Source organism: Hemiscyllium ocellatum, chromosome 5 (assembly GCF_020745735.1).
Source record: "Hemiscyllium ocellatum isolate sHemOce1 chromosome 5, sHemOce1.pat.X.cur, whole genome shotgun sequence".
NCBI lineage: Eukaryota > Metazoa > Chordata > Chondrichthyes > Orectolobiformes > Hemiscylliidae > Hemiscyllium > Hemiscyllium ocellatum.
The window spans coordinates 46,047,550-46,060,128 of record NC_083405.1 but is presented as its reverse complement, the minus strand read 5'-3'; the positions used below and the strand labels follow the sequence as shown (position 1 = coordinate 46,060,128).

The 12,579-nt window shown below is 43.0% G+C and overlaps 2 protein-coding genes across 5 annotated transcripts in view; one reads left to right on the top strand and one right to left on the bottom strand.

Annotated features, from left to right (window-relative positions):
- The window catches only part of ankmy2a (ankyrin repeat and MYND domain containing 2a), a 36,696-nt gene extending 35,601 nt beyond the window's left edge, over positions 1-1,095 (bottom strand). For all 4 annotated transcript variants that reach the window (XR_009644733.1, XM_060825426.1, XM_060825427.1 and 1 more), the window contains exon 1: positions 900-1,095. Coding sequence is in view for 2 of the 4 variants with exons in the window: in XM_060825426.1 (XP_060681409.1) it covers positions 900-966 (67 nt within the window). In the remaining 2 variants the exon portion in view is untranslated. The remainder of the gene's footprint in view (positions 1-899) is intronic.
- Positions 1,096-1,394: 299 nt separating this feature from the next.
- The window catches only part of LOC132816019 (eIF5-mimic protein 1), a 76,168-nt gene continuing 64,983 nt past the window's right edge, over positions 1,395-12,579 (top strand). The window contains exon 1 of the mRNA XM_060825424.1: positions 1,395-1,540. The gene's annotated coding sequence lies outside the window, so the exon portion shown is untranslated. The remainder of the gene's footprint in view (positions 1,541-12,579) is intronic.

The following is a 12,579-nucleotide window of genomic DNA, read 5'->3' as shown; positions in this document are numbered from 1 at the left end:
AACAGACCATCCACGTGATGCACTGCAGGAATTTGCAAAGGCTCCTCAGGCAGCAAATCTATGATCACTGCTAACTAAAAAGGTCAAGGGCAGCAAATACGCAATAACATCATATGCAAGTTCCCCTCCAATCCATCCTAACTTAAGAAACCTGTCTCGGTTTCTTCGGTGTCACCGGGTCAAAACCTGGAACACCTCCCCCACCCCAAACAGCACTATGGGTGTATCTACAACAAATTGACTGTGGCAGCTCAAGATGGTAGTTCACCACCACCTTCGCAAGGGATGGGCAATAAATGCTGGCCTAGTCAGTGAAGCTCACATCCCACATTCCCATTTATTTATTGCACAGGGCTTGTTTTGTTACAACCCCCCCGAACACACACACACACACACACACACACAAATGCCACAACAGCAAATACACCTCGAGAGCCTGAAAGTGACCAACTACTGACAAGCCCGCCCCCGCAATACGAGAAATCTATGGGGTGGCAATTACAAAGCCACGACAACAGGAGAGGCCAGTGCAGCACGGCGTGGATAAACATCCAGCAACTGCACCACGAGGAGGAGGAGGAGGAGGTGGTGGTGGTGGTGGTAGTAGTCCACGGGGGCACACACACAATCTCATCGCTGTTGCACGCAGAAAAGTGCACCATTATCTGATGCTGCCACGTGAATCATTCATCCTTGCTTGCCGGGGCCTCATTAACCGGGGAAGCTTTCCTCCCCCTCCCTCTCTCTCAAACCCTCCCCCGAATCGATCAGCGACATTCAACAATGACCTGCGTCACTGACTCCCCCAGCCCAGGCTCGTGCCGCCCCCATAACCGTTTAACGGTATAATCGCTCCGAGAAAGAGCAGCCTCCCCCCCCCCCGCCACCGCAACTATCACCTTCAGAAATGACTTTTAGTAATTCGCTCTCCTCCGCTGTCACGTCTCCTTTCTTGGGAGGAGCCATGCTTCTCCCTCTCTCTCTCTCTCTCTCTTCGATGGCGCTCGCTGTCTAAAAGGGAAGGTTATAAAACACCGCACGCACGCACTCCCCTCCCCGTCAGCAGAGACTCTGATCACTGCCAGGCGGCGGGGCCCCACTCCAGACAAAATGACCGCAACCTGGAGCAAACCTACTGCCTGGAGAGGAGTCTCTGATTGTTCCAACCAAGCACTGAGCTCAAATTTCACTTAACAGTCAGAGGTTTCAGCGTATATCGATACATAATAAATTGAAACTTGTCACTCAATCCTTAGGGACCAGAATTCTTAAGACCCGACGCACGTTTTGTTTTGTTTTGGTTTTCGTCCTCCCCTCCGTGATGAGGTGGTAGCGCCTATAGTGTTTCAGTGCCCTCTTCCGCCAGCCCGGCCTTCCACGCATGCGCATTGGGTCTGACCAGGCTGTATTGTTCAGAGCGCTGTGGAACGTTGAGCTGGCCGGTTGGAACGCGGAGTAACAATCGATTAGCTCGCCCCGCTTGGATTGTGTCCCCAGTACAGAGCAGCGTAATAGGAGCAAGTGCAGCTGACCCGAGCAGGTAAAGTACGGGCGGAGAGGGAGAGCAGAGCGTGGAGTGGAGTGGAGGGGAAATGAGAGAAAAGGACAGCCCTCATTTGGAGATTCGGAACTTCACGATTTGGGGAGGTGGGGGATGGATTCGCGGGAGCCGTTGTTTGTAATCATAATCATAAGTAATGCTCATGTTGTGAATAACTCTGTGTGGCAAAAAGATACAACAGTGAAAAGACTCGAACGAGTGTTCTCTGAAGTCTCGCTGGGGACAGAAAAATCGGGCTGATTCAGGGAGCTTTCGAATCATAGTTAAATTGCTCAAATTATATTGAAAAGAGGCTATACTTTGTAGTCTTTAAATCTTGGTGCTAGGCTAGCTAGGGCGCTCGTTTGCATCAACAGAACGGGTAAGCAGATACCAAAATGTAATTTTATTGTTTGATAATAGAACAAATGATGTTTTTGACATCGTTTGTGTATTTTAAAGATAATATCTTGCTGATGTCACGTACCTGTAATGAGAACATCGGTTTATTATTTCTAATGTCTATTAAGTTGCTGTACATGCCCCAACAGATACATTAATGTAATTTGACGGTAGCGTGGTTTTGAGTGAATGTCAATTAGGGAGTTACTATTCGCTGCTTGCAGATAAAGTCGACACATGAAAATGCTGAGAGATTGTCATTCTGTGGAATATTTTTCTACACTTCAGTTGAGTCAAGGCATATGGTAGTCTTAGTGGCATCGAATGACCTCGATACACTTGTAACTACGATTGACTTTATAAATCACAGATGTCTCCCATTTTCTCAGTGCTTGATGCAACATTTCTCCCCAGAGACAGTTGAGCTCATAGTCCCTCTTATCTTCTCTCTCTAAGTTTATGATGAATGTAGATTTATCCCGAATTGGAAATATATTCGATGATTATTAGCAGTCACGAATTGGGCATGTAGACAATTGGGTATAATGCGTTGTAAATCAATTTTGGGCGTAACGCTGCCAATCTTTTAATGCGGTTGCACCGAATGTGCAATTGAGTGCCAATTTATCAATTATTAATACGGTGTTTAAATAAAGGCATATTTTAACAGATATTTTAATATAGAAATAGATATTTTAATATAGACTTCAGCCATAAGCATTCGATTTGAATACTAGATTGATAGAAATTAATTTTTAATAGTGAAGAGTTAACGGATGTATACGATTGTCTATCTATATGTGCTCTTAAGACATTTAAGTTAATTGCTTTGTAGAGGAAAAGGTTAGATCACTCCAAACCATTCTAGCTGTATTTTGATAGCCTGTTTGTGATAAATTAATGTTGACTTCATTGTGCCAGATGGACAGCAGTGAATCGTGCACTTGAACTGCAGCAACTGTGTGTAATGAAAATTGACCACAATTTTTAGAACTGAGACATCATTGTTTGCTGAAAACATGTGAATTGTATTTGAGCTCACTTGAACTCAACTAACCAATCATGAAAATGTCAGATCTTGAAAAGCAACAAGTTGATGTAATTAAAAATAACTGCCAAAGAATGTCTATGGCACAAAAGACCATTCGACCCATTGTGTTTGTACCAACTCTGCAAGGGTAACCCACCTGGTTGTACTACCCTACTATTTTCCCTTTAGCCCTGAAATATTCTTCTTCCTAATAATTGTCCAATTACATTTGTGGCAATTAAAAGGGATCTGTCTCTACAATACTGTCAGACAATGCATTTCAGATCTTGGCATTTGCTGTGTAAAAATGTTTTTCTTCATCTCTCTGCTTTTTTTTCGAGATTAAATGTGTGTTCTGGTTCGTGATCTTTCTCCCAGCTCTGCCCAGACCTCTTAGATTTTAGAATACTTTAATTAAACCACACTTAAACTTCTCTGCCTACTAGATGAACATCCACAGCTTTGCAAATCTATCCATTTGACCGAAGTTCTTCACTCCTTGTAAATGAATTTATTCTAAAATTAGTATCTGAAGTCATTCTTGTTCTAGGTTCAAATTGAATTTAATAAATTAGTTGCAAAATTAACATCATAACAACATGAAATAATAGCAACAGTTCTTAAACCGTCCTGGCTATTAAGGGCCTTGATGATGGTACATGCTGCTGCCAAAGTTGGAAAGAGCAGGAGGGAGGGCAAGTTAACATAAGAATTCATTGTTGCTTACTGTCAGACTTTATAAGTCTGAAGTCTCGGTGGCTCAGTGGTTAGCACTGTTGCTTCACAATGTGAGGGACTAGGGTTTGATTCCACAAGCTGCATACTGTGTAGAATTTCACTGTTCTTTCTGTGTCTGCGTGGAATTCCTCCAGGTGCTCAGGTTTTCTCTCTGTCCAAAGATGTACAGGTTAGGTGGATTGGCCATGCTAAATCATCCAGGTGTCGAGCCATCTGTAGGCTAGGTGGATTAGCCATGGGAAATATAGGATTACAGGGATTGGATAGAGTGGTGGGTCTGGGCAGGATGCCCTTCAGAGAGTTGGTGTGAACTTGATAGGTTGAATGGCCTGCTTCCACACAGTTGAGATTCTGAGATTCTCAGTCAGATGAACAGGAGCTTCAGTTTTGAGATTTGAGGGAGAGACTGTGACTATGTTCTCATGTAGGGGAGAAACCTTCTATGGGCAATTATATGCATTTAATGTTTAGGAAAATCCAGCCAAGTTTAGAGGTATTGTACCTATCGTATGAATGTGGGGCGTGAGAAAAAGAGAGGTCAAAGCATTTGGACTTTTTTTTTGCACTCCACCTAGGAGTATGTATGAGATGCTAGTATAGACTTTCCATTTATGAGAATTGTATTTAAATCATGGGCAGATTTACAAGATCGGTAAGTTCTTCTCCAAGCCAAGCCTTATCCTGACTTGGAAAAATATGTTGATCAAGGTTTGTGCGAAGATTTGTAGCTCGGGTGCTCGTTGTTGTGGTTCTGTTCGCCGAGCTGGAAGTTTTTGTTGCAAACGTTTTGTCCCCTGGCTAGGCGACATCATCAATGCTTTGGAGCCTCCTGCGAAGCGCTTCTTTGATGCTTCTTCCGGTATTTTATAGTGGTCTGTCCTTGCCGCTTCCGGTTGTCAGTTTCACTATTTTGTATATTTAGTGTACAAAATACCATGCAAGGACTGCACAAAACACTACTTAGGACAAACAGGAAGACAGCTAACAATCCGCATACATGAACATCAACTAGCCATGAAACGACACGACCAGCTATCCCTAGTAGCCACACACACAGACAACAAGCAACATGAATTCAACTGGGACAACACCACTATCATAGGGCAAGCCAGACAGAGAACAGCCAGGGAATTCCTAGAGGCATGGCATTCATCCACAAACTCCATCAACAAACACATCGACCTGGACCCAATATACCAACCACTACAGCGGACAGCTGAAACTGACAACCGGAAGCGGCAAGGACAGACTGGAATACTGGAAGAAACATCAAAGAAGCGCTTCGCAGGAGGCTCCAAAGCACTGATGATGTGGCCTAGCCAGGGGACGAAACGTTTGCAACAAAAACTTCCAGCTCGGCGAACAGAACCACAACAAATATGTTGATGTTTCTTCAGTGTCGCTGATCAGAATCCTGGAATTCCCTCCCTCATGGCATTCTGGTTCTACTTACAGAACAAACTGCACTAGTTCAAAAAGGCAGATCAGCATTACCTTCTATAGGGCAGCCAAGGATGAGGAAAAAGTGCTGGCCCAGCTAATGAATGTCTACACACCATGCTTGTTTCAAACAAAATCTGTAAAAATAATTGCTTTCCATGAAGGGGCAAAAGTAAACTTGGCAACAGTCAAGAAGTGATTCTGGGAACATGAGTTGCTTTTTAAGATCAAAGAAAACCGTGAGTTGACGACAAAAAATATAAAACATTTGAGAGCACTTCAAAGGTTCAATGGGTAAGTTTATTACGGTATTTGCAAAGTACGGACAATACAAAGTAGGAAACTCCAGGGTTTGCTTTGTGTATAATGAGATATATAATTGCAACTGGTGGAATTGGAGAGCTTGCTTGGTCTTAGAACTCTAGAGTTAGTCAGATGAAAGTAATTAGTCTGGAGTTGCAGATTGCTGTCATTTGATTCCTGCTGAAAAGTGCAATCGAGACTAATAGCTGAGGCAAATGTAATCACACTCAGTTTACAATGCCTTCTATGGGTCATGTAACTTTTTAATGATACAATCTGTGTTTTTACATGAAGGTTGGCCATCTGGGTGGGATACTTAAAAAATGCAAGAATATCTGTGTAGCGGTGCTACAGATGAATATTGTCTGGAACTGGGTGGGGCTGGGATTGTGGTTGTCATAAAGTGTAGGAGAAACATTGAAATTTGTTTTGGCAATTGGAGCCTATCTTGCCATGAAGACATTAGTGATAAGTCATGAGTTTTCTCCGTTGTGAATGGCATGTATTATTCTGTTGTATCTAGTTTTTTTCTGATGATTCTGTGTCCCACATCCTTTGGGGGAGAGCATGTGGCTAAATGGGTAATTACTAGACCTGATACTTCTGAACGTTTTTCAGCTTATCCCATTTATGATCTCATTTTGTTTTGCAGCAGAGTATATACTGTAATACTATGTATATGATATGACAGCTGCAGAATAAAAATAGCGAATGAGAGGAGCAGAAAATTGAAGATAATCTTACAGTAAATGACAGCTATTCTGTACTCAAATATGGAGAGAAAAACAATAAGTTTTTAATTATAATCTGAATTTTTAAAAAGTAATACATTTGAAGAGCTTTGGCATGTAGTAGTTCTGGTACCACAAAAAGGTATTTTTGAACTTTTCAACACTGAGGCAATGTGGAGAAAATTCATTTGAACCAAGTGCTAACTTGCGTTGGGAAAGTGGGAAATCAGTATTGATTTCTACTCTTATATAGACATATATAAAGACAAGCCAAGGAACTATAGACCAGTGAGCCTTACCTCAGTGGTGGGCAAGTTGTTGAGGGAATCCTGAGGGACAGGATGTACATGTATTTGGAAAGGCAAGGACTGATTATGAATAGTCAACATGGCTTTGTGCATGGGAAATCATGTCTCTCAAAATTGATTGAGTTTTTTGAAGTAACAAAGAAGATTGAGGGTAGAGCAGTAGTTGTGATCTATATGGACTTCAGTACGGCATTTGACAAGGTTCCCCATGGGAGACTGATTAGCAAGGTTAGATCTCATGGAATACAGGGAGAACTAGCCATTTGGATACAGAACTGGCTCAAAGGTAGAAGACAGAGGGTGATGGTGGAGGGTTGTTTTTCAGACTGGAGGCCTGTGACCAGTGAAGTGCCACAAGGATCGGTACTGGGCCCTCTACTTTTTGTCATTTACATAAATGATTTGGATGCGAGCATAAGAAGTACAGTTAGTAAGTTTGCAGATGACACCAAAATTGGAGGTGTAGTGGACAGCGAAGAGGGTTACCTCAGATTACAACAGGATCTGGACCAGATGGGCCAATGGGCTGAGAAGTGGCAGATGGAATTTAATTCAGATAAATGCGAGGTGCTGCATTTTGGGAAAGCAAATTTTAGCAGGACTTATGCACTTAATGATAAGGTTCTAGAGAGTGGTGCTGAACAAAGACCTTGGAGTGCAGGTTCATAGCTTCTTGAAAGTGGAGTCACAGGTAGATAGGATAGTGAAGAAGGTATTTGGTATGCTTTCCCTTATTGGTCAGAATATTGAGTACAGGAGTTGGGAGGTAATATTGCAGCTGTACAGGACATTGGTTAGGCCACTGTTGGAATATTGCGTGCAATTCTGGTCTCCTTCCTATTGGAAAGATGTTGTGAAACTTGAAAGGGTTCAGAAAAGATTTATAAGGATGTTGCCAGGGTTCGAGGATTTGAGCTATAGGGAGAGGCTGAACAGGCTGGGGCTGTTTTCCCTGGAGCATCGGAGGCTGAAGGGTGACCTTAGAGGTTTACAAAATTATGAGGGGCGTGGATAGGATAAATAGACATAGTCTTTTCCCTGGGGTCAGGGAATCCAGAACTAGAGGGTATAGGTTTCGGGTGAGAGGGGAAAGATATAAAAAAGACCTAAGGGGCAACTTTTTCACGCAAAGGGTGGTATGTGTATGGAATGAGCTGCCAGAGGAAGTGGTGGAGGCTGGTATAATAGCAACATTTAAGAGGCATTTGGATGGGTATATGAATAGGAAGGGTTTGGAGGGATATGGATCGGGTGCTGGCAGGTGAGACTAGATTGGGTTGGGATATCTGGTTGCCATGGATAGGTTGGACTGAAGGGTCTGTTTCCATTCTGTACATCTCTATGACTCTATAAGTATTATATTTTAAATTCTCTGACTGATTAAGAAAGTTGATAGAGATGGCGATAGAACTGGTCAGCAGCCTGGAAACAAAGAATAGGGACAAAACAGTTGTCTTCCAAATGGCTGGTGGAATCAATGCTTGGATGTCAGCTGTTTGCAATGTACATCAATTATTTGGATGAGGGTAGTAAATATAATATTTGAAAATTTTCATACAACAAAAGACCGGGTGGGAGCATGAGCTATGAGGAGGATGCAGCGATGCCTCGCTGACTTGGATAAATTGAGTTCGTGGACAAACGCAGGGTAGATGAAGTATAATGTGAATAAATATGAAGTGGTTCATTTTGTGAGCAAAATGTGCAGTTTTGGTCTCATTATCTGTGGAAGGATGTTCTGGCTATGGAGGGAATGCAACAATGATTTACCAGACTAATGCCTGGAATAGCAGAACTGGCATATGATTGGTTATGATCTTTACTGTAGTTTAGAATAATCAGGAAGGAATCTCAGAGGTAGTGCTGGAAAAGCACAGCAGTTTAGACCGTATCCAAGGAGCAGGAGAATCAATGTTTCAGGCAGAAGCCCTTCATCAGGACTGACCAAGGGCTTTTGCCCAAAACCTCGACTCTCCTGTTTCTCAGATGCTGCCTGACCTGTTGTGCTTTTCCAGCACCACACTCTTGGGTCTAATCTCCAGCACCTGTAGTCCTCACTTTCACCTAGGGAATCTTAGCACCTCAGATTCTAATAACACTTGACAAGGTAAACACAGGAAGGATGTCCCTAATGAATACGGAGTGCAGAACCAGGGGTTGCAGTCACGGTTATGTCGTAATCTATTTAGGACTGACGTGAGGATAAACTTCATTGAGAGTGGTGAGCCTGTGAAACTCCGACACAGAAGAGGCAAAAGATTGAATGTTTTCAAAGAATTAGAAATGATCCTTATGGCTAACAAGGTCAAAGGGTAGGTGGAAAAAATGAGAATAAAAGACTGAGTTGGGTGATCAGCTGTGAACGGTGGACTAGACTCGAAAGACTGAATAGCCCACTTCTTCTCCTATTTTCTATCCTTCTAATATACATATTAGTGCATGTTCTAGCAAATTTTCAAGTACTGTATGTAAATAGCTGAACTCTTGAAGAATATCTTGATATTTGAGAGTCTGTTCACCTTAATATTTAGGAAAGACAGGTAAAAACACTGACTGCAGATGCTGGAAACCAGATTCTGGATCAGTGGTGCTGGAAGAGCACAGCAGTTCAGGCAGCATCCGCGGAGCAGTAAAATCGACGTTTCGGGCAAAAGCCCTTCATCAGGAATAAAGGCAGTGAGCCTGAAGCGTGGAGAGATAAGCTAGAGGAGGGTGGGGGTGGGGAGAAAATAAGATAGAGTACAATAGGTGAGTGGAGAAGGGGAGGAAGGTGATAGGTCAGGGGTGGGGGGAGGGTGGAGTAGATAGGTGGAAAAGATGATAGGGCAGGTAGGACAAGTCATGGGGACAGTGCTGAGCTGGAAGTTTGGAACTAGGGTGAGGTGGGGGAAGGGGAAATGAGGAAACTGTTGAAGTCCACATTGATGCCCTGGGGTTGAAGTGTTCCGAGGCGGAAGATGAGGCGTTCTTCCTCCAGGCTGGTGGTGAGGAAGCGGTGGTGAAGGAGGCCCAAGACCTCCATGTCCTCGGCAGAGTGGGAGGGGGAGTTGAAATGTTGGGCCATGGGCCGGTGTAGAGATGTTCCCTCAAGCGCTCTGCTAGGAGGCGTCTAGTCTCCCCAATGTAGAGGAGACCGCATCGGGAGCAACGGATACAATAAATGATATTAGTGGATGTGCAGGTAAAACTTTGAATGTGGAAGGTTCCTTTAGGGCCTCGGATGGAGGTGAGGGAGGAGATGTGGGTGCAGGTTTTGCAGTTCCTGTGGTGGCAGGGGAAGGTGCCAGGAGGGGAGGGTGGGTTGTAGGGGGGCATGGACCTGACCAGGTAGTCATGGAGGGAATGGTCTTTGCAGAAGGTGGAAAGGGGTGGGGAAGGAAATGTATCCCTGCTGGTGGTGTCTTTTTGGAAGTGGCGGAAATGTCGGCGGATGATTTGGTTTATGCGAAAAGACGGTCTAAGTGGAATATGAAACAGGATATAGCAATCAATTAACACTGGATTACCTGGATTTATATTCTCTCTTGCAGTTTGGGCTTGTGTCCCAGATTACTAAAATGACATGCTAATTGTCAGCATTGGCCAGTCTCTTAAATCCATTTGGACTGTAGGAAGCCTCACACAGAAAAGAATGACTTAGCTGCTATTAATCCTGTTTGAGAAATGTCACTGGTTGTTTTCAGATGTTTCAGTAAAGTGGAATGTTTACTATGACAATGACAACATGTTTTCAACAGAATAAAACATGCCGTTGTGCCCTGCAGGAGCGTTATAAAACACAACATGATACGTAACTGCTTAAGCCAGCTTGTTTTTAAAGCAGTCTTAAAGAAGAGTTTTGGAAGAGAATTTTGGAGCTTAAGGTCTGGACAGCTGAAGGCACAGCCACCAGTGGTGCAACAATTAATTTCAGAAATGCTTCAGTATTGTTGCAGTAAAGGAGCCATTTGCTCCACTGAGTCTATGATTGCTCTACAAGAAACTGCCAATCAGTCTATTCCCTATCCTATCACTTTTTTAAAAAAAAGTCACATCTCCAGCTTCAGACCTTTAAATTTAGTTACCTGGCCTTTAAATCTTCAGCTAATGGAAATAGTTTTTCTGTATACCTCAAATCAACCTATCATAATCTTGTACACCTCAATAAAATCTGCACTCCATCTCCTTTGTTCTAAGGAGAGCTACATCTTGTGTGGCTTGGAATGAAAATCCCTCCGGGTGGAAATCATTCTGTCATGCCTCCAGTGCATGTGAGCGTAAGTAGTATAGTTAGTAAGTTTGCAGATGCCAACAAAATTGGAAGTGTAGTGGACTGCAAAAAAGGTTACCTCCAATTACTATGGGATCTTGATCAGATGGGCCAATGGGATGAGGAGTGGCAGATGGAGGTTAATTTAGATAAATGTGAGGTGCTGCATTTTGGAAAGGCAAATCAGGCAGGATTATATACTTGATGGTAAGGTCCTGGGGAATGCTGCTGTACAAAGAGACCTTGGCGAGCAGGTTCATAGTTCCTTGAAAGTGGAGATTCAGGTAGATAGGATAGTGAAGAAGGTGTTTGGTATGCTTTCCTTTATGGATCAGAGCATTGAGTATAGGTATTGGGAGGACATTTTGTAGCTGTACAAGACATTGGTTAGGCCACTGTTGGAATATTACGTGCAATTCTGGTCTCCTTCTTTCTATCGGAAGGATATAGTGAAACTTGAGAGGGTTCAGAAAAGATTTAAAAGGATGTTGCCAGGATTGGGGATTTGAGCTATAGGGAGAGGCTGAACAGGCTGGGGCTGTTTTCCCTGGAGCATCAGAGGCTGAGGGGTGACCTTTTATAGAGGTTTATAAAATCATGAGGGGCATGGATATGATAAATAGACAAGATCTTTCCTCTCGGGTTAGGGAGTCCAGAGCTAGAGGGCATAGGTTTCGGGTGAGAGGGGAAATGTATAAAAGAGACCTTGGGCCAACTTTTTCACACAGGGTGGTGCGTGTATGGAATGAGCTGCCAGAGCAAGTGGTGGAGGCTGGTACAATTGTAATATTTAAGAGGCATTTGGATGGGTATATGAATAAGAAGGGTTTGGAGGGATATGGGCCAGGTGCTGGCAGGTGGGACTAGATTGGGTTGGGATATTTGGTCGGCATGGACAAGTTGGCCCAAAAGTTTGTTTTTATGCTGTACATTTCTATGACTTCTCAAGGACACTCTTATCCTTCTACTGTGGTGACCTGAACTAGATGCAGTGCTCGGCTGTCATTAACTAGAGCATCATGAACATTGGACTTCTGTACTCGGTGCTTCTATTTATGAAGCATGCAATTCCATATGTTCATGACACGTGGAAATATATATTTACATGAATTCCCAGGCCATTCTTTTCCTGTGTCATCTTTGGAACTCTGCCATTTAATTTTTAAGAGGTTAAAATTAAATGAATACCATAATGTTAGAAAGGTGTAGGGCTGGAGGTAATTATAAATATGGAGGAATGGCACCTTGGAGGCATTTTTTTTAATAAAAATCGGAGTTTAAGTACTGCTGTCTTGCTTGACTCTGTGCAAGCTTGGTGTGCCAGGTGAAGATTCTTTATTAGATGTAATGACATGTCTAAGAGATTAGTATATCCTTCAGTTTATGGAGGATAAGATGTAGGAGATCAACTAGAGAGCTTGAATTAGTCAAAGATAGATTGTGATGGAGTAATGAAACGGTTGACATCGATTGAGCTTCTAGCAGTAGGTGAGCTACTGATTAGGAATGATCAGCCATGATCATATTGAATGGCGGTGCAGGCTCAAAGGGCTGAATGGCCTACTCCTGCACCTATTGTCTATGATCGTTTTAAGTTGGGTGGTGAAGGGGTTGGAAATAAGATGGATTTATGGTATATAGATATGTGATTGAGGACTCAGATTTTAGTGAAATATGGCACCGAAGTAGAAAACTCCTCGGTTCAATTGATGACAGGTGGAGGATGCATTGGAGTTGGTAGATTGGGAACAGGGTTTGGAATGGAGATGAAAGGTGATGGTGTCAGTTTATCTAATATTTAATTGGAGGAAATTTCAACTTGACCAGTATTGAATGTC